Consider the following 23,752-nt stretch of genomic DNA (forward strand, 5'->3'; position numbering starts at 1 on the left):
CATATATCAATACATGTATACTTCATATATTATCTTATTATAAACTGTTTCATAATATAAACATGAAGTGTATTAAAGGCTAACAGGACATACACTCACTGATGGCAGGACCTTTTCTGTGTGTTCACTATTAGTGTTAAGCACATGCCAGACACTCTGTAAATACTACTGAATGAATGAATAAGAAGATCAAGTAGAAGTTTATGATTACTGGAAGAAGTTATTCAACACCATTTTCATATGCACTCTCTTAGTTTTTCTCCTTCCATAAAACTGATTACTCAAATAACTGGTTTCCTGGAGCATTATCAAAAGCCATATAAAAGAGACAGTAAGGTAACACCAGTGTTTGGTGTAGGGAGCTATCTCTATTAAGAATGTGTCTTTTCCTTCTCCATTTAGAGAGATTCACATTTCCACTTCAGGCTTCCTTTCACCAATAAGACTTAACAAGGGTAGGGGCAGATGAGAGTAGAGAATTTCTCCAGCTTATGCTGCAAGAACAAAATTTACAATTCCTTATTAAAAAGCTTACATTGGGAGATTTAAGAGCTGATCTAAATACGTTAAAATACATTTATGTTTGTGTTTTCTTATTATATAACATTGCAGGCCAGGCGCGGTGGCTCATGCCTGTAATCCCAGCACTTTGGGAGGCTGAGGTGGGTGGATCATCTGAGGTCAGTAGTTTGAGACCAGGCTGGCCAACATGGTGAAACCCCATCTCTACTAAAAATACAAGAATTAGCCGAGCATGGTGGTGCGTGCCTGTAATCCCAGCTACTCAGGAGGCTGAGGCAGAAGAATCACTTGAACCCGGGAGACGGAGGTTGCAGTGAACCGAGTTCGCGCCACTGTACTCCAACGACTCTGTCAAAAAGAAAAAAAAAAAGAAAAAAGAAAAAAAAAACCAACACTGCATATTATAACATATGCAGAACAATGTGATTTTGCTTTTTTTTTTTTTTCCCATTAAGCCTAATTATCTTACCTAAGAGTAGCTGTTATTGCCCAGGTTTGCAATATAAACCATATCTCAATAGCATGGTAGCACGGATCCTAGATTCTGAAGCAGGCTGCCTGGATCTGTTCAAATTGTGGCTCCACCTGAACTTCCTCACTTGTTAAAAGTGAGAGTAATTATGGTGCCAACCTCAGAGGGTGTCTTATATGCACAGCACTTCTACAGAGTAGCCTTCAATGTTAGCTATGGTAATTGTTGTTGAAATTAGAAAATATTTCATAATAAATTCCTCAGCTGTTTCTTACCTTAGTTCTAATTTATGATACAAACAGAAAAACCTATATGAGAACATTATCCAGTAATTTTAGGTATCCAGGTAACTTGGAAATGATAAGCTACATGAACATTCAACTAGAGAGAAAAAAGCCAAGGCTAACCCTGTGCGGAGTTTACCTGTACTCCAAGACAAATTTACCATCAGTTACCTGAACAATAGCTGGGTCTTGAGGCAAAGAACACTGTGGTTTTGGCGGCTCACAAACAGTAAGGTCTTTAATGTCACTCCCACGGAATATAATGTATTCAAAGACTTCATCTCGAGGTGGTATTGGACGATCTGTTGGTCTGTCTTCTGTACCAAAGGATCGAACTGGCAAGAAAACAAAGGATATGAGATGTGTGACTACTCATCACATTAAGGTAGTACCCCAGATTCTAAATGTTGTATTTCAAGTACTAAACAGTAGTTCTGAAATGTCTGAGGAAGTATTCATTAATCTATAGCTAAAACAATTTTTTTAAAGAGGAAAGTAGAGTGGCTTTTGCCTTAAGTTAAATATATGCAATATAAAAGACTATCAGTATTATGAGGTTGTGTTCCTCTTATATTCTTATTTATTTGTCTCTTCAGTGGTTGTAGTGGGGTGTTAAAATGTCCTTTCATTATTTATTTATTGATGAGACTGGATCTCTGTCCCCTAGGCTGGAGTGCAGTGGTGTGGTCATGGCTTCCTGCAGCCTCAGTTTCCCGGGCTCAGGCGATCCTTCTATCTCAACCTCCCATGTAGCTGGGACCACAGGCATGTGCCATTAAGCCCAGCTGATTTTTTTATTTTTTAGTAGAGATGAGGTCTTGCTATTTTGCACAGGGTGGTCTTGAACTCCTGGCTTCAAGTGATCTTCCTGCTTCAGCCTCTCAATGTGCTGGGATTAAAGGCCTAAGCCACTGTGCCTGGCTCACAGTTAATTTATTTTTAATGTCCTCATTCAACAAAATAAAAATTAGCAACCTATGTCTTTCTTGGGGAAGGAGGGGGAGACAAAGATTCCTCCAGTCTACAAAATCTCAAAGTTTGGGTATTGACCTTTGGGACACAGAGAGCAATGAAGGTATTAATAACATTTACCTTGCTGAGCAGTAAGTCCTCTAGAAGCCAAGCCGAGCAGCTGCCAGCTACTCAGCCCCATGGGACAGCCTGAAACACCCTAGTTACCTAAAATATCTACCATATAATTAAATCTGATTATTTTAACAATGAAGACAGCATTACTCAAAGTTAAACTGGGGACCACCTGCAACACAGTAAGCTGGCTACAAATAAAGATTTCTACCGAATCTTTTTGCTGGGGACAGGGTCCAAAAATCTGCATTTTAAGCCAATTTCTGGCTGGGCACAGTGGCTCATCATGCCTGTAATCCCAGCACTAAGGGAGGCCAAGGTGGGAGGACTGCTTGAGCCCAGGAGTTCAAGACCAGCCCTAGCAACATAGTGATGTCCTGTCTCTACAAAAAAATAAATAAAATTTTTTAAAAATTAGCCAGGTGTGGTAGTGCATGCCTGTAGTCCCAGCTATAAGGAGGCTGAGGTATGAGGATCGCTTGAGCCTGGGAGATTGAGGCTGTACTGAACCGTGGCTGCACTCCAGCATGGGTGACACAGCAAGACCCTATTTCAAAATAAGTAAATAAAATAACCAAATCCCCAAGTTTCTTATAAATACAAAAGTTTCAGGTTCATTGTCCTGGGAGATTTCTGAAAATGTCTGCATCCATACAGAAGTTCCAAATAGAGAATATGAAACATATTTCATTTAAAGAGTATCCTAAAGGAAGTAAACCCCTTAACATTTCTATTTTCTTTTTTTTTTGAGATGGAGTCTCATTCTGTTGCCCAAGCTGGAGTGCAGTGACGCAATCTTGGCTCACTGTAACCTCTGCCTCTTGGGTTCAAGCAACTCTCCTGCCTCAGCCTCCTGAGTAGCTGAGATTACAGGTGTGTGCCACCATGCCCAGCTAATTTTTGTATTTTTTTTTTTTTAGCAGAGATGGAGTTTCACTACGTTGGCCAGACTGGTCTAGAACTCCTGACCTCAAGTGATCCACCCGCTTCAGCTTCCCAAAGTGCTGGCATCACAGGCATGAGCTACCGCACCCGGCCCCCTTAACATTTTTAATGCATACGCTTTTTTTTTTTTTTTTTTTTTTTCAGAACTGATGCAGCGCCTCATGCCTGTAATCCCAGCACTTTGGGAGGCCGAGGTGGGCAGATCACTTGAGGTCAGGAGTTTGACACCAGCCTCAACAAAATGGTGAAACCCTATCTCTACTAAAAATACAAAAAATCATTAGCTAGGCATGTTGGCATAAGCCTGTAGTCCTAGCTGCTCAGGTGGCTGAGGTGGGAAGATTGGCCGAACTCAAGAGGCAGAGGTTGCAGTGAGCTGAGATGGCGCCCCTGCACTCCAGCCTGGGTGATGGAGTGACAATCTGACTCCAAAAAAAAAAAAAAAAAAAAAGAATGTTATTTCAGTGTAAATAATGTCCTACACTTATTCTAAAAGTTCTTTCTAGTACTTATGAGACTTCCAGGAAAGACAGTGGCACAGGTAGTTTGGCAGAAGATCCTTCCCTAAAACTAGAGGAAAGAAAAAGGAAGTTAAAACATCCCTAAAATCATGAAAAGTTCTCAAACCCATACCACGAAATGTTATTAAATAGTATCATTCAGATACAGAATGAGTTAGTCGAAACTGAAAGACCAAGTCCAGAATCCATACGTGAGTATCCTCTGCCCTCTCCTCCCCGCAGAGAAATTTTGACTAGCATCTTCAGCTTGTTAAGATGGGGATAGGGACACAGGTGTGATGAGTAAAAAAATGCGGAATGCCCTACCTGAAGCTCCCTTTCTCTGATGGCCAAACAGTACTTTAGCAGGCAGGAGGATTTTATATTTTTACTTTTATCCAAAAGGAATGATAAGGAGGAGAAAGGACTAATTACAAATAAATCAATCTCACCCCTAACCTCAGTACCATCACAACGAATAAAGTCTCATGCTTCCAAAGTAGCAAATGAGATCATCCTGAAGCAGAGGGGGAAAAAGTCAAAGGCCCTTCTTCCACAAAATTAGACAAGCTCTATTAAGCTTCCTAAGGCCTAATAGAGCTTAGCCAGGTGAATTCAGAGTGAAGTAAAAGAGAATCTGCATTTCACGTTTTGGCAAGCAGCAGTTACTGAAAGGACCTACTAAAGAAAAAAAGAGTAGAAAACTCAGGGAATCAAGAAAAATTTTACAGGTAAGATGGAAAGAAGGGAAGAAAAGAGGGAAAGGAGGGAGGCAATGATGGAAGGAAGGAAAAAGGTATATCAAAATAAAGAAAAAAGGCAGGAAAGAAGAAGAGAAGAATCAAAGAGGACACGGTCTTCATTTGCTTATTTTGTTTTTTTTCCATTACCAGCAGTTTGCCCTGACAGAGAGTACACAGTCTTCAAAAGGTAGATGAAATACATTCAGTATTAGTATTTATCACATAAAATAGAAGAAATTTTCTGAAACAACTGCTTCGACATTCACAAGAAAAACAGATAGCATAGACTTTTATGCTCAAAACAACATTGAAAGCGTAGCATGCAGAATTAAGGAAAGAAAATTACACAATATAAATAAAACAGCATAACTAAAAAATGCATCAACAGTCAATGCAGTAAAACCAAATCACTAGAAGAGAATAATTTTGAGAAAATGTAAACGATGTCATGAAAAAGTACTACAGCATTAAAAAGGTTAGAGAGATGATAGTTATGAAGATCCAAGTTAACTGCTGCCCCTGAGATAGACAAAAGAATAAGAAAAATATAATTAAAGACATAACAGAATAGAAATGTCTTAACATGAAGGCCTAAATTTCATCAAAAGTTTTCACTGTATTTCCAGAAAAAAACAAAACAAACAAACAAAAAACAGACCACTACAAGCCACAGAGACTTATGCTTTGGTATATCAAAATAAAGAACTCAAAAAAAGTGTTATCCAAAGATAAGAAATGGACAATAAATTCATTTAAACACAGAAGTGCACATGACAATTTACTTTGGTTCTAGAATAGAAATAGTTCTGGAAAAGACTACAAAGTTACAAAGTGAAACAAACTAAGAACAGTATATCACAACATTTTAACAAAAATTGGGAGATTAAGATGAATGGAGAGAGAGGAAAACTCGACAATAGTAGTATCTAAACTTACACTTTCATCTCTCATCATGTCAAGTAGGAGCCACTTGATACACTTTTTTTTTTGGCTAGTTGATAATAAGCGAAGGCTTTAAAATTTTTTATTTGAAAGAATTTGTTAAATTCTACTATGGGTCTTGGAAATAACCCATAGTAGAATTTAAAACTAAGAGCATACTTTCCAAAATATGGTGTGAAGAAAACCTCTATCATATGGCAAATCAAGCAAACTGAAAAAGCATGAAAATAGAAACCACAGAATAAGAATGATTTGCACACACCAACAGTTTGAGAAACATGCTCTAATGATGGAGGCTGGCTTAATAAGATTTGCGGTTTTCAATGCAATAGAATTCTTGTAGTATTGTGAAGAACAAATTCCACAAGAGAGATTAGAAGGGCACATGTGCTAGAAGATACTGTTACAGAACAAATGAGAAGTCTGGAAGATTAAAACTTGAGCATTAACAGTAGAAAGGAAGGAGGCATGATAAGCACAGAAAAGGTAAAGAACTACTGGAACTATTCTACAACACATACATTAGCTCATATGCAATCAGTAAATAAGGGAATTATGTCAGTACATTCGGAAATCACATTGGTTCATTTCCAATTTTTCCTAAAATGTTATTTAGTTTTTGCATTTGCAGGTAACAACAGTTAAATACAGCTAGCCCTGAGTAGTGCCACCATTTCTGGTCACCTTTACTCTTTTTAAAGGGAAAGTTCTAAATTTACCGAATTATTTGTTTAAAAATTTTAACTTATCTTTAAGCACACTAGTATCTTTTTATTAGGTTTACATTAGTGCTTAAATTACAAAGATGCACAGATTTCAAATGGTCTGCTCCTAATTCTAGCTTTCCCATAAACCCTGTTCCTCTTAGTGCAGGAAGGCATACCTCAGATTACAGCACAAATGCCTTTGTCTGGCTGGCAAAATCTGAACGATGTTCTAATCATTTTTTTTTTATTCATAACACGTAGTACTTTGAGAAAGAACATTTTTACTTTAGTATTCATTTTGGGATTCTACAGCAACTACACATTCCAATGTAAATACCCATAGGTAATGTGACTAGAGCTTTAAGCTGAGCATAGGTGCTGTACGTCATTGCATTTCATCCCATTTCTTTCAAATACTTGCTGGGCACCACCTGTCCCAGGTACTATGCTAGATGCTAGGGAAGCCAGTTCCTATTCTCAAGGAGCTCAGTCTATTTGCTTACTTGGATTTGATGTCACTGAATTGGAGTTGAAGGTCCACTAAACACTCAATACCACTTGCAATGCCTCTAGTAAGTATTACTATTGGTTTCCTGACATTTTAATCTCTGAAGCTGACACAGCATTAGGCTTCAAAGTAAGCCATAATATTACTATTAAGTCAAAATGTAGCTGAATAGATACTGATCTGATTCTGGGATATTTTGGGGATTATGAATTAACGAAAATGTAATAATTCAGCAGGCTTAGAATATTTAAGTAATATTAGGCAGGCATTATATTTATGTCCCCACCCTCAGGGAAGTTACAGTCCGGCAAGTGTGCTAAGCACTACACTGGAAAGAAAGCACACAATATAGTTTGCTGGGGCTGCCAAAACAAAGTACCAGAGATTATATTATGTTCACACAGAAACTTGTATACAAATGTTTATATCAGCATTATTCATAACAGCCAAATGGTAGAAACAACCCAAATGCCCATCAACAAATGAAAAGACAAATTATGATCTTTATATATCTTATATATATGTTATACATATTTTAAAATACATGTAATATTATTCAGCCATAAAAAAACCACAATGCTATACGTTACATCAAGAGTGAAGCGTGAAAGCATTATGCTGAGTAAAAGAAGCTAGACGCAAAATGTCACACAGTGTATGACTCCTTTTACATAATATATCCGAAATAGGAAAAACCATGAAGACAGAAAGCAGGTTAGTGGTTAACAGGGTGTGGGGGAAATGAAGAGGGATTATTTAATGCCTAGGGGTATTTTAGTAGGATGATGGAAAGTTTTGAAACTAAGGAGAGGTAGTAGTTGCACAACACTGTGACTACACTAAGTGCCACTGAATTGTACACTTTATACTGGTTAATTGCATGTTATGTGAATTTTCAACTTCAAACACACATGTGCACACACATCTACAAATACAGCTTACAAGAGAACACAGAGAATGACAAAAGTAGTTGGGGAGAATGGGGAAACTAGGGGTGGTTGTCCTCTACATTTTAAACTTCATCATGTTGCTACATTGCTCTAATAATTTTTTCTTTCTTTTTTTGAGACAGCATCCCTTCTTGTCATCCAGGCCAGGCTGGAGTGCAATGGTGCCATCTTGGCTCACTGCAACTTTTACCTCCCAGCTCAAGCTATCCTCCCACCTCAGTCTCTTGAGTAGCTAGAACTACAGGCACACACACTACACCTGGCTAATTTTTGTATTTTTTGTAGAGATAGGGTTTCGCCATGTTGCCCAGGTTGGTCTCTGACTCCTGAGCTCAAGCAATCCATCCACCACAGCCTCCCAAAGTGCTGGAATTACATACAGGTGTGAGCCATGATGCCCAGCTAATAATTTTATTAGTCTTAAAAATAGAATCAATTTTATATTTCTAGCTTGAAATAACACCAAAGATTTATTAATAGAAATGCATCCCATGCATTAAAAAAACAAACAACAACAACAACAACAAAAAAAAAAAAAACAGGGTCAAATTATTTGGCAAAATCACTCATCTAATCCAGTCTCCAGATTTAGTTAAGCTCAAACATCATCCTAATGCCAAACTGGTTGTTAGTGTATATAATACTTGTATATAAAATCATAGTACAAGGCCAGAGAAATGAGTTGTAGTGACAAACTTCCCAATACAATACCTCCATTATAAAATACCAAAAATGTTCTAAATTTAAGCATGATAAACATTATATACTTAAAATACATAGTTAAGTAAAGCTAGTACCCCCCCAAATGACACTATTAACATTTTCCAGGCTGGGCATGGTGGGCAGATCACTTGAGGTTGGGACTTCGAGACCAGCCTAGCCAACATGGCAAAACCTGTCTCTAATTAAAAAAAAAAAAAAAAAATTAGCCGGTTGTGGTGGCACACACCTGTAATCCCAGCTACTCAGGAGGCTGAGGCATGAGAATTGCCTGAACCCCAGAGGTGGAGGTTGCAGTGAGTTATGATCACACCACTACACTACAGCCTGAGCAACAGAGTAAGACTGTCTCAAAAGAAGAAGAAAAAAATTTCCCAAAGCCTGAACTTCTTTTTTTTTTTTTTTTGAGACGGAGTCTTGATCTGTCGCCTAGGCTGGAGTGCAGTGGCACGATCTCGGCTCACTGCAACCTCCACTTCCTGGGTTCAAGTAATTCTTCTGCCTCAGCCTCCCGAGTAACTGGAACTACAGGTGCGCACCACCACGCCCAGGCTAATGTTTGTATTATTATTATTTTTTTAATTAGAGACTGGGTTTCACCACATTGGCCAGGATGGTCTTGATCTCCTGACCTTATCATCTGCCCACCTCGGCCTCCCAAAGAGTTGGGATGACAGGCGTGAGCCACCACACCCAGCCTGAACTTTTTTTTGACATGAACTAAAAATTGTAAATTAGGCTCTAATGTTAACCGGAAAGAAAAAGAAACAAGTCTGTTGAATACCAAAATTTGAGAGCAACAAATGAAACACTGAATTATCCAAAAGACGCTTACAAAGTTAAGAAACTAAGACCAAGTTCAAATGAAAACTTAGAATAAGATTTATGATGTAAAGTTAAAACTCTTCAGTCAAGTATCAGCTGCAAGACCTGGTCCCAACATACTCAAACTTAAATTCCAACAAAGCTCATTATTCTCAGTTCACAGATCAGGTTTTCAGTCCTCTATTTTTATCTCTCCCCCTATCCTAAATTTCAACTTGAAGATTCCAGGTATCGGTCAGGGTTTTACAGAGAAACAGAATAAATCAGATGTGCATATACAAACACAGAAAGAGACTTAAGGAATTGGCCCAAGGGGTTAAGGAGGCCTGGTAAATCCAAAATCTACAGAGCAGGCTGGCAGAACTCCTTGCTCAGAGGTCAGTCTTTGTTCTATTAAAGGCCTTCCACTGATTGGATGAGGCCCACCCACAAATGGAGGCTACTCACAATCTACCAATTTAAATGTCAATCTCATACAAAAAATACTTTCACAGAAACATCGAGAATATTTGATCAAATATCTAGACACTGTGGTCCAGTCAAGTTGGCACATAAAATTAGCCATCACCCAACTCCACCTGGGCTGAAGTAATCTGTTCTTCCTTTGAAAACCACACAGCATTCTATCATTCTGTCTATACTACCCTTCTAGAATTTAAAGATCTGGAGAAAGATCTGTATCTAGATCATCTTTGCAACTCCTACAGAATCTAACACAGTCCTCTACATATAGCTGACATTTGAGTATTTCTTGAATAAATCACACAGCAGAAAAAGCTATTAAGTAAGCTACTTCCGAAGTACTGAACAGTGTTTAATACCAAGGGAATTGAATTAAATTATAAAAGAAACTCACTTAGGATAAAATGAAAGAATAACTGTTTAGAGTAAATAACAACTGATGTTGATAGCATGGGAAAGTGGGAAAAACAAACCCAACCTCAGCATATTTAAAAAACAGTCTACATGCAAAAGCAGCAAACCAGGAAACAAAAAAGTTACAGTTAGTACTTTTCTTCTCTTTCTGACATTTATACATAAGTACAGCTCTTGTCCACTTGGTGCCATACACAAACTCTTGCTGAAACTATCTGAGATATCTTGGAATAAGGTATTATACATGGATTTAATACAACAAGGTTTAATTACTTAAATACTAAAAAGCACCATCTCTTCTATAACGCAGTACTCTTGCCCAGGCCCTGAAGGTAGAATGGTAGAAAGCTGACTCTGGGTTTTCTACTTAAGAGCAGAGCTTTATAAAAATAAGATTCGACAGTCCAGCTCTTGGAACCACATCACAGCCTGCTTCCACAAACTCTCACTTTCTGCACATCTGCACTCTCTTCTCTGGCCCCTTCTTCACCCTTACCCACACTACTTTCTTCCTGTTAGCAAATATTACTGCACTGAATGAAAACATCTGTTCCTCAGCCTCCACCATCTCTTCCTGAACCCACTATGAACTTAACACCCCTAACAGAGGCATTACTCCTGCCCTTGTGTCTGCAATATTCTCAATCACCTCACAGATCACATGCCAAGCACTGGTGACCCAATGAAAAAAAACTACCTCCACTTCCAGAGGTCATAACCCAGATGACGTTCCTTGTACCTTCTGCAATATGTTCTCAAAATCAACTTCTTCCCACTTAACTCTAGAGGTTACATCATCTTCGACTGAAAAAACCCCAAAGCCATCTTGTTAAGAGCCCATCTTGTCCTTATAAAACCAAAAAGGCAATTTGAAAATTTAGATAGTGATGTAATAACAAAACAATACTGGCTCCTTAGAAGGTTTATTACAAAGCAAAACACATTTACAAAGGGTCTCTCTTATGTAACTGTACATAACAGACAGCCTTAACATCTTCCTAGACAGCCTCTACATGTGGCTAATTCTAACTCATCTGTCAGGCCCCAGCTTAAATGTTGTGTCCTCAAGAACCTTGTCTCTGTTGTTTTCTTTTGTTTCTTAGCACACAGCATAGTGTCTAACATATAGTCATGGCAGGAGCTGAGTAATTCTCTTGAATGAAGAGCTTATTAAATAGTAAGTACAGAAAATTTAAGGGGGCAGAAAAGAAGCTTTTACATGCTTGGTGCTTAGGGTGAGTATTACAGAAGAATCCAGTGAGGGGCACTCTAGAAAGAGGTACAACATGTGCCCCCCTACCCCCTGCAAAGCATTGGGACAAGCAGGGCGATAGGGAGGGAAGATCTCTGCTAAATTTAGATTTTTATCCAGAAAGGAATGTAGTCATTAAAAATTTTTTAGGGTCGGGCACGGTGGCTCACGCCTGTAATCCCAACACTTTGGGAAGCTGAGGCGGGTGGATCACGAGGTCAGGAGTTCGAGACGAGCCTTGCCAAGATAGTGAAACCCTGTCTCTACTAAAAATACAGAAATTAGCTGGGTGAGGTGGTACACGCCTGTAGTCCCAGCTGCTTGGGGGGCTGAGGCAGGATAATCGCTTGAACCCGGGAAGGCGGAGGTTGTGGTGAGCCAAGATTCACTGTACTCCAGCCTGGGCAACAAGAGCGAAACTCTGTCTAAAAAAACAAACAAACAAACAAACAAACAAACAAACAAACAAACAAAAAAAATTTTAGGAGGGACATCAGCTAGATCTGTGTTTCAGGGAAAAAAAAAAATACCACCAGCAGTGGCCATGTAAATACTGTTAAGTAGTTTTTACGATTGAGAAATTATTGGAGGAGGCTAGATTCAAAGCAAGAAGCAATGATTTTCTAAATCATGGAGGGTGACAGTAAAGATTGAGAAAGGGGATGGGTATAAGGACAAGTCAGAAACAAGAACTTGAGAATATATAAGAAGAAAAAACACAAAAGATATAAGATTTTGCACTGACTTAACATTTGGTGAGTACTTACTATATGCTAGACACTATAATATGTATTAATTTAGTTAACTCTCACAGGAATTCTGTACAGTACAAGTGGTTATTATTCTCATAAAGAATAAAAAAAAGATAAAACAACAGAGTGAAGACCAAAGAAAGCTTCTTTGGCAACATAAACATTTGAACTGAGATTTAGTGATGAATATGGGACAGGAGCAGGGTGAAGTCAGAAGAATGACCTGTATGTTCATGGAACAAAAAAGGAAAGAGAAGTAAAGGGCAGAAGGGGATGTGTGCTATGAAATAAAGCTGAATAAGCATCAAAGAGTGGGGTAAGGATTCCAGTTTTTCTAAGAATAGAAAGCCACTAAAAGGTTTTAAGAAAGCAACTGGAGGCCGGGTGCAGTGGCTCGCGCCTGTAATCCCAGCACTTTGGGAGGTGGAGACGGGTGGATCACCTGAGCTCAGGAGTTCGGGACTAGCCTGGCCAACATGGTAAAACCCTGTCTCTACTAAAAATAGAAAAATTAGCTAGGCATGGTGGCGGGCGCCTGTCATCCCAGCTACTCAGGAGGCTGAGGCAGGAGAATCACTTGAACCCAGGAGGCAGAGGTTGCAGTGAGCCAAGATAGCGCCATGGCACTCCAGCCTGGACAACAAAAGTGAAACTTCATCTCAAAAAAAAAAAAAAAAAAAAAAAAAAAAAAAAAGAAAGCAACTTGATTTTGTCTTTTGAAAAGATTACTTGTGCTATAGTGTGGCCCATGCTGTAGAAAGAGGGACCATGGTGGACCACCTAAGAGGTGATGAAAACCTGGGCTGGGGAAGATGCAGAGAAGTAGCAGATGGAGTCAAAAGTATTTGGGAGGTAAAATCCAAAGAACTGAATGAATACAGAGTATGAGTGAAAGGGACAAATTTCAGGTGTCTGGTTTGGGCATTCACTGTTCACTCCAACGTGTGATGTGAACTCGCCTTAGAAATCCTACTAAGTTCATAGCTTGAATGCACTTTCCCTAACCATGGGCATTCATTTATGTATCTGCTGGGTAGGAAGATGGCAAAGGGTGGCTATGGCTACCAAGAGTCTAGACTCTAAAGAGTACCTTCTATGGAACTAGCACAGAGTTAATAAATAAATAATTTAAAACGCATTACACCACACAGAAGTTAATAAATAATGTCAATTAGGAGACTAAACTGTGCTATTTTGACTAACCAATTAGCCAAAGGAATGAACTCCTCACTCTTTAAAAGAGGGTATCTCCCCCATGTGCACTCAATAAGTAATTGTTCAGTGAGGACTCCTCACATACTAGTCAGTCTCACTGGGGAACTATGTATCGGGAAATTGGACAGTGACCCACGTCACTGTTAAAAGAGCATACACCCCGGCCAGGCGCAGTGGCTCATGCCTGTAATCCCAGCACTTTGGGAGGCCGAGGTGGGCGGATCTCATGAGGTCAGGAGTTCAAGACCAGCCTGGCCAACATGATGAAACCCTATCTCTACTGAAAATACAAAAATTACCCGGGCGTGGTGGTGGGCGCCTGTAATCCCAGCTACTTGGGAGGCTGAGGCAGGAGAATCGTTTGGACCTGGGAGGCAGAGGTTGCAGTGAGCTGAGATCGTACCGTTGCGCTCCAGCCTGGGAAACAAGAGCAAAACTCCATCTCAATAACAAAACAAAACAAACAAACAAAAAAAGAGCATATGCCAGGTAAAGAAAGCAATCATTCTAGACTTCTGTTTACAAATTTCAGTAAAAATAAAAGGGCCACATGAAGACTAGCCAGACTGAAAGGAGATCAAGACTGACAATCAGAGCACACAGTGCCAATGCAAACCAATTCAATACAGGAAAGAAGAGAAAATTTTATTAAAATCTAACAAGAGCAGGCTGTGAAAGAAAAGAGAAGTAAATAGGAAACAAAAAGCCAACTTTGGTATTTTTATACATATGCTTATATATGCACTGTGTATCTCTACAACAGTATGGAAAGAAACTGCACTTTTCACTGAGTATGTATTTGAAATGTTTTTATCAAGTACACTGATTCTCTACTTAAACACAAATATTTTAAAGAAACACACATCTCCACCACACATACCCACGAAAACTCAATAGAAGCATCAAACAGAAGGGACACTAGTGAATGCCAAATCGGTGAATCAGAAGACTGGTTTGAGGAACTCTCTCAGAATCTACAGCAGAAAGGGTTAAAAGCTGGAAAACAAAACAAACAACGTGGAGCATAAATGTTTAAAATGGACTGTCAATAGGAGTTCCACAATGAGAAGCAATATCAAAGAATAACAAGTTTTCCTGAGCTAAAGAAAGGCTTGATTCTTGGGATCAACATGCATTCCTTACAAGACAGGAATGTTGGAAGAAAAAAGCCCTACAAGAGTTCCAGTGGGAAGTGTGTGGGAAAGCCCACCGAGAATTACATTCTTTACATACAAAAGAGAATCGGACTGGTATCTAACATCTCACATGCAGCAGTAAATGCAAGCAGACAATGGAACAATGTGGAAGATATCAGGTAATGCAAAATATTAACACAGAGAAAACAAAAGAGGTATCAGCAGACATGCAGCTCAGAATAACAATCCACAGAAATTTTCTTTGTTGTAAAAAAAAATTTCAGACAAAGTTTTAATACTGTTGAGCTGTAAAATAAGAACTCAGGGCCAGGCGCAGTGACTCACGCCTGTAATCCCAGCACTTTGGGAACTCAAAGCGGGAGGATCACTTGAGGTCAGTTTTGAGACCAGCCTGGCCAACATAGTGAAACCCCATCTCTACTAAAAAACACAAAAATTAGCTGGGTGTGGTGGCACACACCTGTAATCCCAGCTACTTGGGAGGCTGAGGCAGGAGAATCACTTGAACCTGGGAGGCGGAGGTTGAAGTGAGCTGAGATCACGCCACTGCACTCCAGCCTGGGTGACAGAGCAAAACTCTGTCTCAAAAATAAAAAACAAAAAACTCAGTTTTATCTAAGTCAACATTGCTAATAAAACTGCTCTTAAAGGATTCTAAAAATAGAAGCAATGTAATAATAACAATCTGTAACTTAAACCCCAAATTAGATAAAACCTGGAAAATGGGACAAAGGGAGAAAAGTGAAAAGATATGTTAAAACTTTTAACTTAGGCATAGCGAAGGTAGCTTGTATTTATCTGGGTCTTGGAAAATTAACATCTATGAACCCTCTCCCCAAATGTTTCTGTATGTAAATAAAAATTGCTTATAACTTCAGCGGATCAAGACTCCCTGAAATCTACCATGAACTCCATGTAATGAATCTATTATAGATAATGGCTAATTACTCCAATTGATCATTGATATAGAGAAATACAGTTGTTTGAAATTTAAGGTTTCTAAAAATGCAAGAATGTTTTAATATTAGGAAATCAATTTAATAAGTATAATTTACATATTAAAAGCAAAGGAAACGCCGGGCGCAGTGGCTCATGCCTATAATTCCAGCACTTTGGAAGGCCGAGGCAGGCGGATCACCTGAGGTCAGGAGTTCGAGAACAGCCTGGCCAACATGGTGAAACCCCGTCTCTTAAAAATACAAAAATTAGCTGGCATGGTGGCGCATGCCTGTCATCCCAGCTACTCGGGAGGCTGAGGCAGGAGAATCACTTGAACCCGGGAGGCGGAACTGCAGTGAGCCAAGATTGCGCCATTGTACTCCAGCCTGGGTGACAACTATAAAACTCCGTCTCAAAAAAAAAAAAAAAAAGCAAAGGAAAGTCTACAAAAGAAAGCAGATCAGAGGTTGCCTAGGACTGGGGGTCCTAGGCAGCTACTGACTAACATCGACAAAGAAGCTTCTTGAATTGATGGAATCGTTAGAAAACTGGACTGTGGTGATGGATACACAACTTTCATTGGACTGCACACTTACAGTGGGTGAATTTTATAGTATGTAACTTATACCCAATAAAGTTAAAAGTTAATAAGTTAAACTTATACCCAAAACTTACACCCTTCATCCCAATTACTTCAATTTTCTAGTTTCCATTGTGCCTGTTGATGTCAACTCCTGAGCCTTTTAGGAGTTTGGGGTGAAAGTCAAGTTACATCTTGGCTTTTCCCACTGCCTACTTAGGTTGCGGCTCGCAACTTTGCTAAGTCATTTAAACTCATCTATTTGCTTTTCAGCCTTCTAAACTGTGTTGATGTTGTCTCCTTTCCAAATCTACTTTGTCCTTTATGGGTTTATGGTTTTTTTTTTGTTTTTTTTTTTTTTTTGAGACGAACTCGCTCTGTCACCCAGACTGGAGTGCAATAGCACGATCTCAGCTCACTGTAACCTCTGCCTCCTAGGTTTAAGCGATTCTCCTGCCCCAGCCTCCCAAGTAGCTGGGATTACAGGTGCACACCACCACGCCCGGCTAATTTTTGTATTTTTAGTAGAGACAGGGTTTCACCATGTTGGTCAGGCTGATCTCGAACTCCTGACCTCGTAATCCGCCTGCCTCGGCCTCCCAAAGTGCTGGGATTACAGGCGTGAGCCACTGCACCCGGCCACGTTTATGTATTTTTTAAAAGTCCCTCTCATGTAGTTTTAATAGGATTTATCAACAGGAAGGAAAAGTAAAAGCATGTCCAGTTTGCTATCTTTACTCAATGGTTTAAATTTAATGTTGACTCTCTAAGCTGCTTTCAGTTGGGCATTCTTCCTTATGGCTGTTTTTATATTTTAATCTCCAAATGATAAAACCAAGAGACAGATATGAAAATATGATGTAAGAGTGAAAAAACAGGGGGGAGGATAAACGCATCCATGAGGAATTAAAAAACAACAACAAGGCTGGGGAGTAGGAGGCAAGACAGAAATTATCTGAGATGGAGCTAGAAAGAGGAGGGGGAGAGGGGAGGGAGCGAGTGTCAGAGGTAGAGAGAATGAATGGATTTCTTAGATTTAAAGAGAGTTGACTTTTTTTTTTTTGAGATGGAATCTTGCTCTGTAACCTAGGCTGGAGTGCAGTGGTGCAGTCTCGGCTCACTGCAAGCTCCGCCTCCCGCGTTCACGCCATTCTCCTGCCTCAGCCTCCCTAAGAGCTGGGACTATAGGTGCCTGCCACCACACCCGGCTTTTTTTTTTTTTTTTTTTTTTTTTGTATTTTTAGTAGAGACGGGGTTTCACCGTGTTAGCCAGGATGGTCTCAATCTCCTGACCTTGTGATCCGCCCACCTTGGCCTCCCAAAGTGCTAGGATTACAGACATGAGCCACCGCATCCGGCTGAGAGTTGACTCTTCAGATTCACAAGGTCCAGAGAAACACTCAGAGGAAAAATCAAACCAAACCAAAAAACAAACAAACAAACAACAACAACAACAAACCAGTGTGATCACATTTGTGAATTCCAGGAATACAGAATTCTAAATAAAAGCTTCCAGAGAGAAAAGTGACTGAGAATCAGACTGGCATCAGCAACCCCAGAATATTAGAAGAACAAAAAGCAGTAATTTCAAAGTTCTGTAGAATAAAGACTCTTAATTTGGAAATATATAGCCAACCAACCAGTCAAGCAATCAAGAAAACATAGGTTCACTAAGAAAATTTGTCACCTACATTTTCCATGTGTTTTATTTTTTAATTACAAAGATTCACTCAAGTAAAATTGGGAGGAGTAGAAAGAATCAACTGAGAGGTCAATATTGGAAACAAGAAACAGGAATCTGAGTATCTCTGAATAGGCTAGTGAGAGATAATGGACCAGGGTAGTAGGGGTGGTCAGAGGTCAAATTCTGCACCTAGTTTGAAAGCAGAGCTGATACGTTCGGATCACATGAGGTGAGACAGAAAGAGAGAATTAAGGATGGCTCCAAGGTGTTTGGCCTTACCAACTAGAATAGAGCAGTCATTTGATTAGATGGGGAAGGCTGATGGAGGAACAGGTTTGGGGCATGCTGAATTGAGATTCTAGCAGACATCCCTACAAGTAGAGATGTTAAAGAGGCAATGGATATACAAGTCAGGAGTTCAGAGGAGAAATCCAGGCTAGAGATAGGAGTCAGTGATATACAGGTAGTATTTGAAACCAGGAACTAGATGGATGAGATCATCAAAAGAATGCAGACGATTAAATAAATGCTAATAGACAGAGAGAAAAGGGGAGATAACTGAGCCCTGGAGCTCTCCAACATTTGGCGGCTTAGAAGTTGAATCAACAAAGGAGATTGAGAGGTAACCAGTGAGATATGAGGAAAAAAATTGCATACGATCAAGTGAAGAAAATGCTTCACAGAGAACAGACCAATTGTACCATGTAATGCTGACTGGTAAAGTAGAATGAGACTAAACTGACTACTGGATTTGGCAACATGGAAGTCTTTGGTAATTTTGATAAGAAAACTTCATATGCAGGAATAAAAACCTTAGTAAACAGGGCTCAAAAATGAATGAACACAAGTGGTGTAGACAACTTCTCAAGGGGTTTCGCTATAAAGGGAAGGATAGAAATGGGGCAATCATTAGAAAAGAGGAAATGCAGTTCAAGTACAGTGGGGTTTTTTGGTTGTTCCTAAGATAGAAGAAATAACTGCCTATCTGTAAGCAGACAGAAAGATGCGTTAGGGAAGGAAAAACTGAGGAGAGTAGAGAACTGCTGGAGAAATGTCCTTGAATCACCAAGAGGGGACGAATGCTGCACAAGTGGAAGGGTGGTCTTAGACAGAAGTAAGAGCAGTTTATCCATATTGATCAGAAAAAAACATAGAAGCTTGGGGGACACATGCAGGTAACTGGGTATATGAGGGGTAAGTTTATCAAAATTATCTTTCATTTGCTGTTCTTTTCTCAGTTAACTATTACAGAAAGCACGGTTAAGGGGCTGAAAGTGAATATGGGGGAGGTGTTGGAGGCTTGAGGAAAATGAATGGAATAGCCATGTAGAAAAGTGAAATGGATTATGGAAGTATAGTGTGACTGCTAGGAAGTGACTATGACTGCGGAGGCTAGCGAACATAAATTTACAGTGAGGCTGGTTATATCATCTGTGTTGATATAATCAGGGTTGTGATTTCTTGTATAAGACAGCAACAGGGGGAATGGGGTAGGGGCTGAGGGAATGTGTACTGACTGTCACAGTTGCTCATGGAGTTGAAGCAGGACAAAGAGGGAAGTAAAGTTATGAGGGGAATCAGAGGACAGTGAAAGGCAGTAAGATGACGGTAGACTACAGTAGGTGTGAATGACTGACACAGTTGGGCTACTAGAGAGACTGAGCACCTAGACAGAGAGGGAGATGGTGGTGGGAAATAACATGGGACAGCTATTCTCTATTAAGCACCAACATTAAACTAGTTACTTCTGTTTTTTTTTTTTTTTTTTTTTTTTTTGAGACGGAGTCTCGCTCTGTCGCCCAGGCTGGAGTGCAGTGGCGCAATCTCGGCTCACTGCAAGCTCCGCCTCCCGGGTTCACGCCATTCTCAGCCTCAGCCTCTCCGAGTAGCTGGGACTACAGGCACCCGCCACCACGCCCGGCTAATTTTTTTTTTTGTATTTTTAGTAGAGACAGGGTTTCACCGCGGTCTCGATCTCCTGACCTCGTGATCCGCCCGCCTCGGCCTCCCAAAGTGCTGGGATTACAAGCGTGAGCCACCGCACCCGGCCACTAGTTACTTCTTTTATATCACCTCATTTAATTATCAGAATGACTCTGAAAGATGGGCTAATATTATCCATCCCTATTGAAAAGATGAAGAAGTTAAAGCTAAGGTTAAATAACTTGTCCAAGACCAAAAAGCTGCTAAGTATTCCAACGGGCATTTTGGATTACATTTTCTTCCAGAAACAAACAAAAAACCCTACAAAACTAGAATAAGGCCCTTGGGAATAAATTATTTTACAGACCAACTCACATTTTGTCCACTAAAAAACTTACTTCAAGCTGGACACTGTGGCTCACACCTGTAATCCCAGCACTTTGGGAGGCCAAGGCAGGCAGATCACTTGAGCCCAGGAGTTAGAGACCAACCTGGGCAGCATGGCAAAACCCTGTATCTACAAAAAACCAAATTAGCTGGGTGTGGTGGTGTGTGCTTGTAGTCCCAGCTACTTGGGAGGCTGAGGCAGGAGGATTACCTGAGCCCAAGGAGGTCAAGGCTACAGTGAGCTGTGATCGTGCCACTGCACTCCAGCCTGGGCGACAGAGTGAGACTCTTGTCTCAAAACAACAACAAAATTTACTTCAATGACATCTAGTTTTTAAAACAGCTAATTAATATATTATAGCATCATGACAGAAAGACAAATTGTTTCTATAGCAAGCATCTTCTAGCATGGAGTAATTAAATTCAAGTTAAACTATCTGTAGTTACTGCTATTATTACTGTGGCACTGAGTTAAATACAAAACTCCTGCTATGTATCATACACAGATAAGATTTCTTTTTTCTTCCTACTTCCTTCCTTCCTTCTACTATTTTTTTCTTCAGTTTTATGCTGTTTTCTTTACTTCTGACTTAGAAAATCATGGCTTACCTTACTTACCCCTACTAGAAAACAAACAGTTTCTGGCACCTGACTTCAGACTCCCAGAATTACCAAGTATTTCTGTGGACTATGTAACAATAATAAACTGTTTCCAAGGCTCCAAGTACTGGCAACATCACTAAATAGGGCAACAAAAAGAAACTGCTGCTTGAAGTTTCACTAGATCTTTGTCATTTTAGGTAGTAATTTTGTGAATTGCTAGATTTAGATCCCCAAGTAATGCAAGAAATCAAATAAAGCACCCCACAAGTATTTTATCCATCACACAAAGCTCTTCCACTCTCTCCAATAAGGTAATAGTTTATGACTATGTGACTAACATCAAGAAGTAGATAAATTATGCCAATGAGCCAGACTTACCAGATGATTAAAGAAATCTGTTAACAATTTACTTGTTCTTATATCCTTCCACCAATCTCTTGATTTTAAGAACTTATTTTAAAGGCAAGTGGCTTATATAATCGTTCTTCACAAAGTCTCTTTTCCCAATGCAGTAGCAACCTGGTTTCCATCTGAACGATCATCCAGGTAAGCTAACTAAATATAAGAATTTATTTTTGATAAGAATTTCATTCATTTTAGCCTATTTAGGCATCCTACTCACTTATAGACATAGGTGCAAACACAACTGGAACTATTCCATAAAATATTCATACATGTCACCACTGTGTAATTTCCTCCTACATCCTGAATGGAGGCTTCCTTTAAACTTTAAATGAAAATTATAATTGAGCTTGAGTCACAAAGAGTTTACCTCCCCAATAATGTTCATTATGTCACTAGATTTCATCTTCTTGCATCCCTACTCACTGAAATTCTTCAAGATTTCTTAATGTGAGGGAGGATAATTTAATTTTATAGGGAAATGCAATTGTGAACATGGAAAAGCATTATTTGGAGGTATACCCAAGATACTTCTACAAGAACAATAAGCTAAAATGCTAAATCATTTCCATTTACTCACTAACTAAACATCCTTTCATCCCAGGAGCTCAGAGTCTGGAGGTGAGGGGGAAGGTGAAGACAGACAATAAACACATATGCAAATAAGCAAAGAAGATTAAGTGTAAGTCATGATCAGTGCTGAGAAGAAAATAAATTCAGAGTTGTGACACAGACTACAAACTGCAACAAACTGCAGAAGCAAACTGCAACACAGATCATCTATAAACATACGTAGCAGACTGACATCAAAGCCTTTCTAGGTTGCCTTTATGACTTCTTGACATATGCTTAGGTTCCGAGGATCAAAGCCCCTCAAACTTACCTGTTTCACTTTCTAGAACTAAAGCTAGTCTGTGACATCTCTAACAGAAAATAAAGCACATCAACCATTTCACAGCACCTCTGCAATTAGGCTTTTGATTATATGGCGTGATAACTTATCCACACTGCAACATTTTCAAGAGAGAAAACAGATTATTATTATTATTTTGTGGCTTTTTTTTTTTTTTTTGAGACAGAGTCTCGCTCTGTTGCCCAGGCTAGAGTACAGTGGTGCGATCTTGGCTCACTCTAACCTCCATCTTTCAGGTTCAAGTGATTCTCCTGCCTCAGCCTCTCAAGTAGCTGGGATTACAGACATGCACCAGCACACCCGGCTAATTTTTGTATTTTTAGTAGAGACGGGGTTTCGCCATGTTGGCCAGACTGGTCTCGAGCTTCTGACTTCAGGTGATTCGCCTGCCTCAGCCTCCTAAAGTGCTGGGATTACAGGCTATCATTGTTATTTTTTAAGACAAGGTCTTGTTCTATGTCTCAGGCTGGAGTGCAGTGGCATGATCACAGCTCCTCTTGGGCTCAAGCAATCCCCCTGTCTCAGCCTCCCAAGTGGCTGGGACGACAGACATGCATGCCACCATGCTTGGCTAATTTACTTTTTAAAATTTTTTGTAGAAATGGAGTCTCCATATATTGCCGAGGCTGGTTTTGAACTCCTGGGCTCAAGCAATACTCCGGCCTCAACCTTTTGGAAATGGTGGGATTACAGGCCTGAGTCACCCTGCCCAGCCAGGATGTTTTTAATAATTATGCCAGAGCAGGCACAAACAAAGACTTTCCACCAGGGCAAACTAGGCCATATGGTTGCCCTAATTATATACCACATCAAATGTAAATAGCCAAAAATTTCAAGAGTAGTTTATAGTTCCAGATATATTTAAATTATAATATCCAAGCCCTAAATTATAATATGGACCATATAAACCAAGTGAATCCCTTACTAAACATAAAGCTCTGAACATCTCACATTGTACACAAAATCAATTTCAGATGCATTATAAACCTCAATGTGAAAAAGCAAAGCACAAAGAGGTTTAAAGATAATCAAAGTATCTCTATGATGTTTTAAAAAAAGAAACACTAGCCATAAAAAACTGATGAACATGTTTACATTAAAATGAGGAACTTCTGTTCATTAAAAGAAACTACTAAATGGAAAAAATGTTTGCAATATATACATCCAACAATGGATATATATTCAGAATACAGAACTCTAGAAAAAGACATGTTTCAATTTTAAAAAGGCAAAAGATTTCAAAGGCATTTTATGAAAAATGAAATCCAAAGACCCAAATATGAAAAGGTGGTCAGCCCCATTTAGTAATGAGGGAAATGATTAAAACTAAATGCAACTACATACCCACCAGGATTGGCTAGAATTAAAATATATGATACCAAGTATGGTTGTTGGTAAGGGATATGAAACAAGAACTCTTACATACTAATAAATGAAGTAAAAACCACTAAACAAGTACTTTGGAAAACTACTTGGCATTACCTGATAAAGACCAACATTCCCCATGTTCTTGCAATTCAAATTCTAAGTATATAATCTCAAGAAAACTACATAAACACGCATCAGTGCACTTAAACAGAAATGTTCATAAAATCATTGTTTATAATAGCCCCAAACTGCAAACAATCTAAATGCAATATCCAAAACAATGGCAGAAGGAATAAACTTGTGTTATATTCATGATGGAATATTATGAAACAATAAAAGCTAAAAATAAAATATATACAACATAATCCTATTTACATAAAGTTAAAAATGGGCAAAATTAAACTCTATTATATAGAGATGTAAACTTACACGGTAAAACTATAAATGTCAGAAGAACATTTATATCTAGCTTAAATTAAGATGGTGATAGTTGTAAT

At 39.2% G+C, this 23,752-nt stretch overlaps 1 protein-coding gene across 4 annotated transcripts in view; it reads right to left on the reverse strand.

Moving 5' to 3' along the window:
- LSM14A (LSM14A mRNA processing body assembly factor) overlaps window positions 1–23,752 on the reverse strand; it is a 59,808-nt gene that overhangs the window by 32,039 nt on the left and 4,017 nt on the right. For all 4 annotated transcript variants that reach the window (XM_003281274.4, XM_003281275.4, XM_030820222.1 and 1 more), the window contains exon 2: window positions 1,450–1,613. In XM_003281274.4, the coding sequence (XP_003281322.2) occupies window positions 1,450–1,613 (164 nt within the window). The remainder of the gene's footprint in view (window positions 1–1,449; window positions 1,614–23,752) is intronic.

The sequence above is a fragment of the Nomascus leucogenys genome, chromosome 10 (genome assembly GCF_006542625.1).
Source record: "Nomascus leucogenys isolate Asia chromosome 10, Asia_NLE_v1, whole genome shotgun sequence".
NCBI classification, from domain to species: Eukaryota; Metazoa; Chordata; class Mammalia; order Primates; family Hylobatidae; genus Nomascus; species Nomascus leucogenys.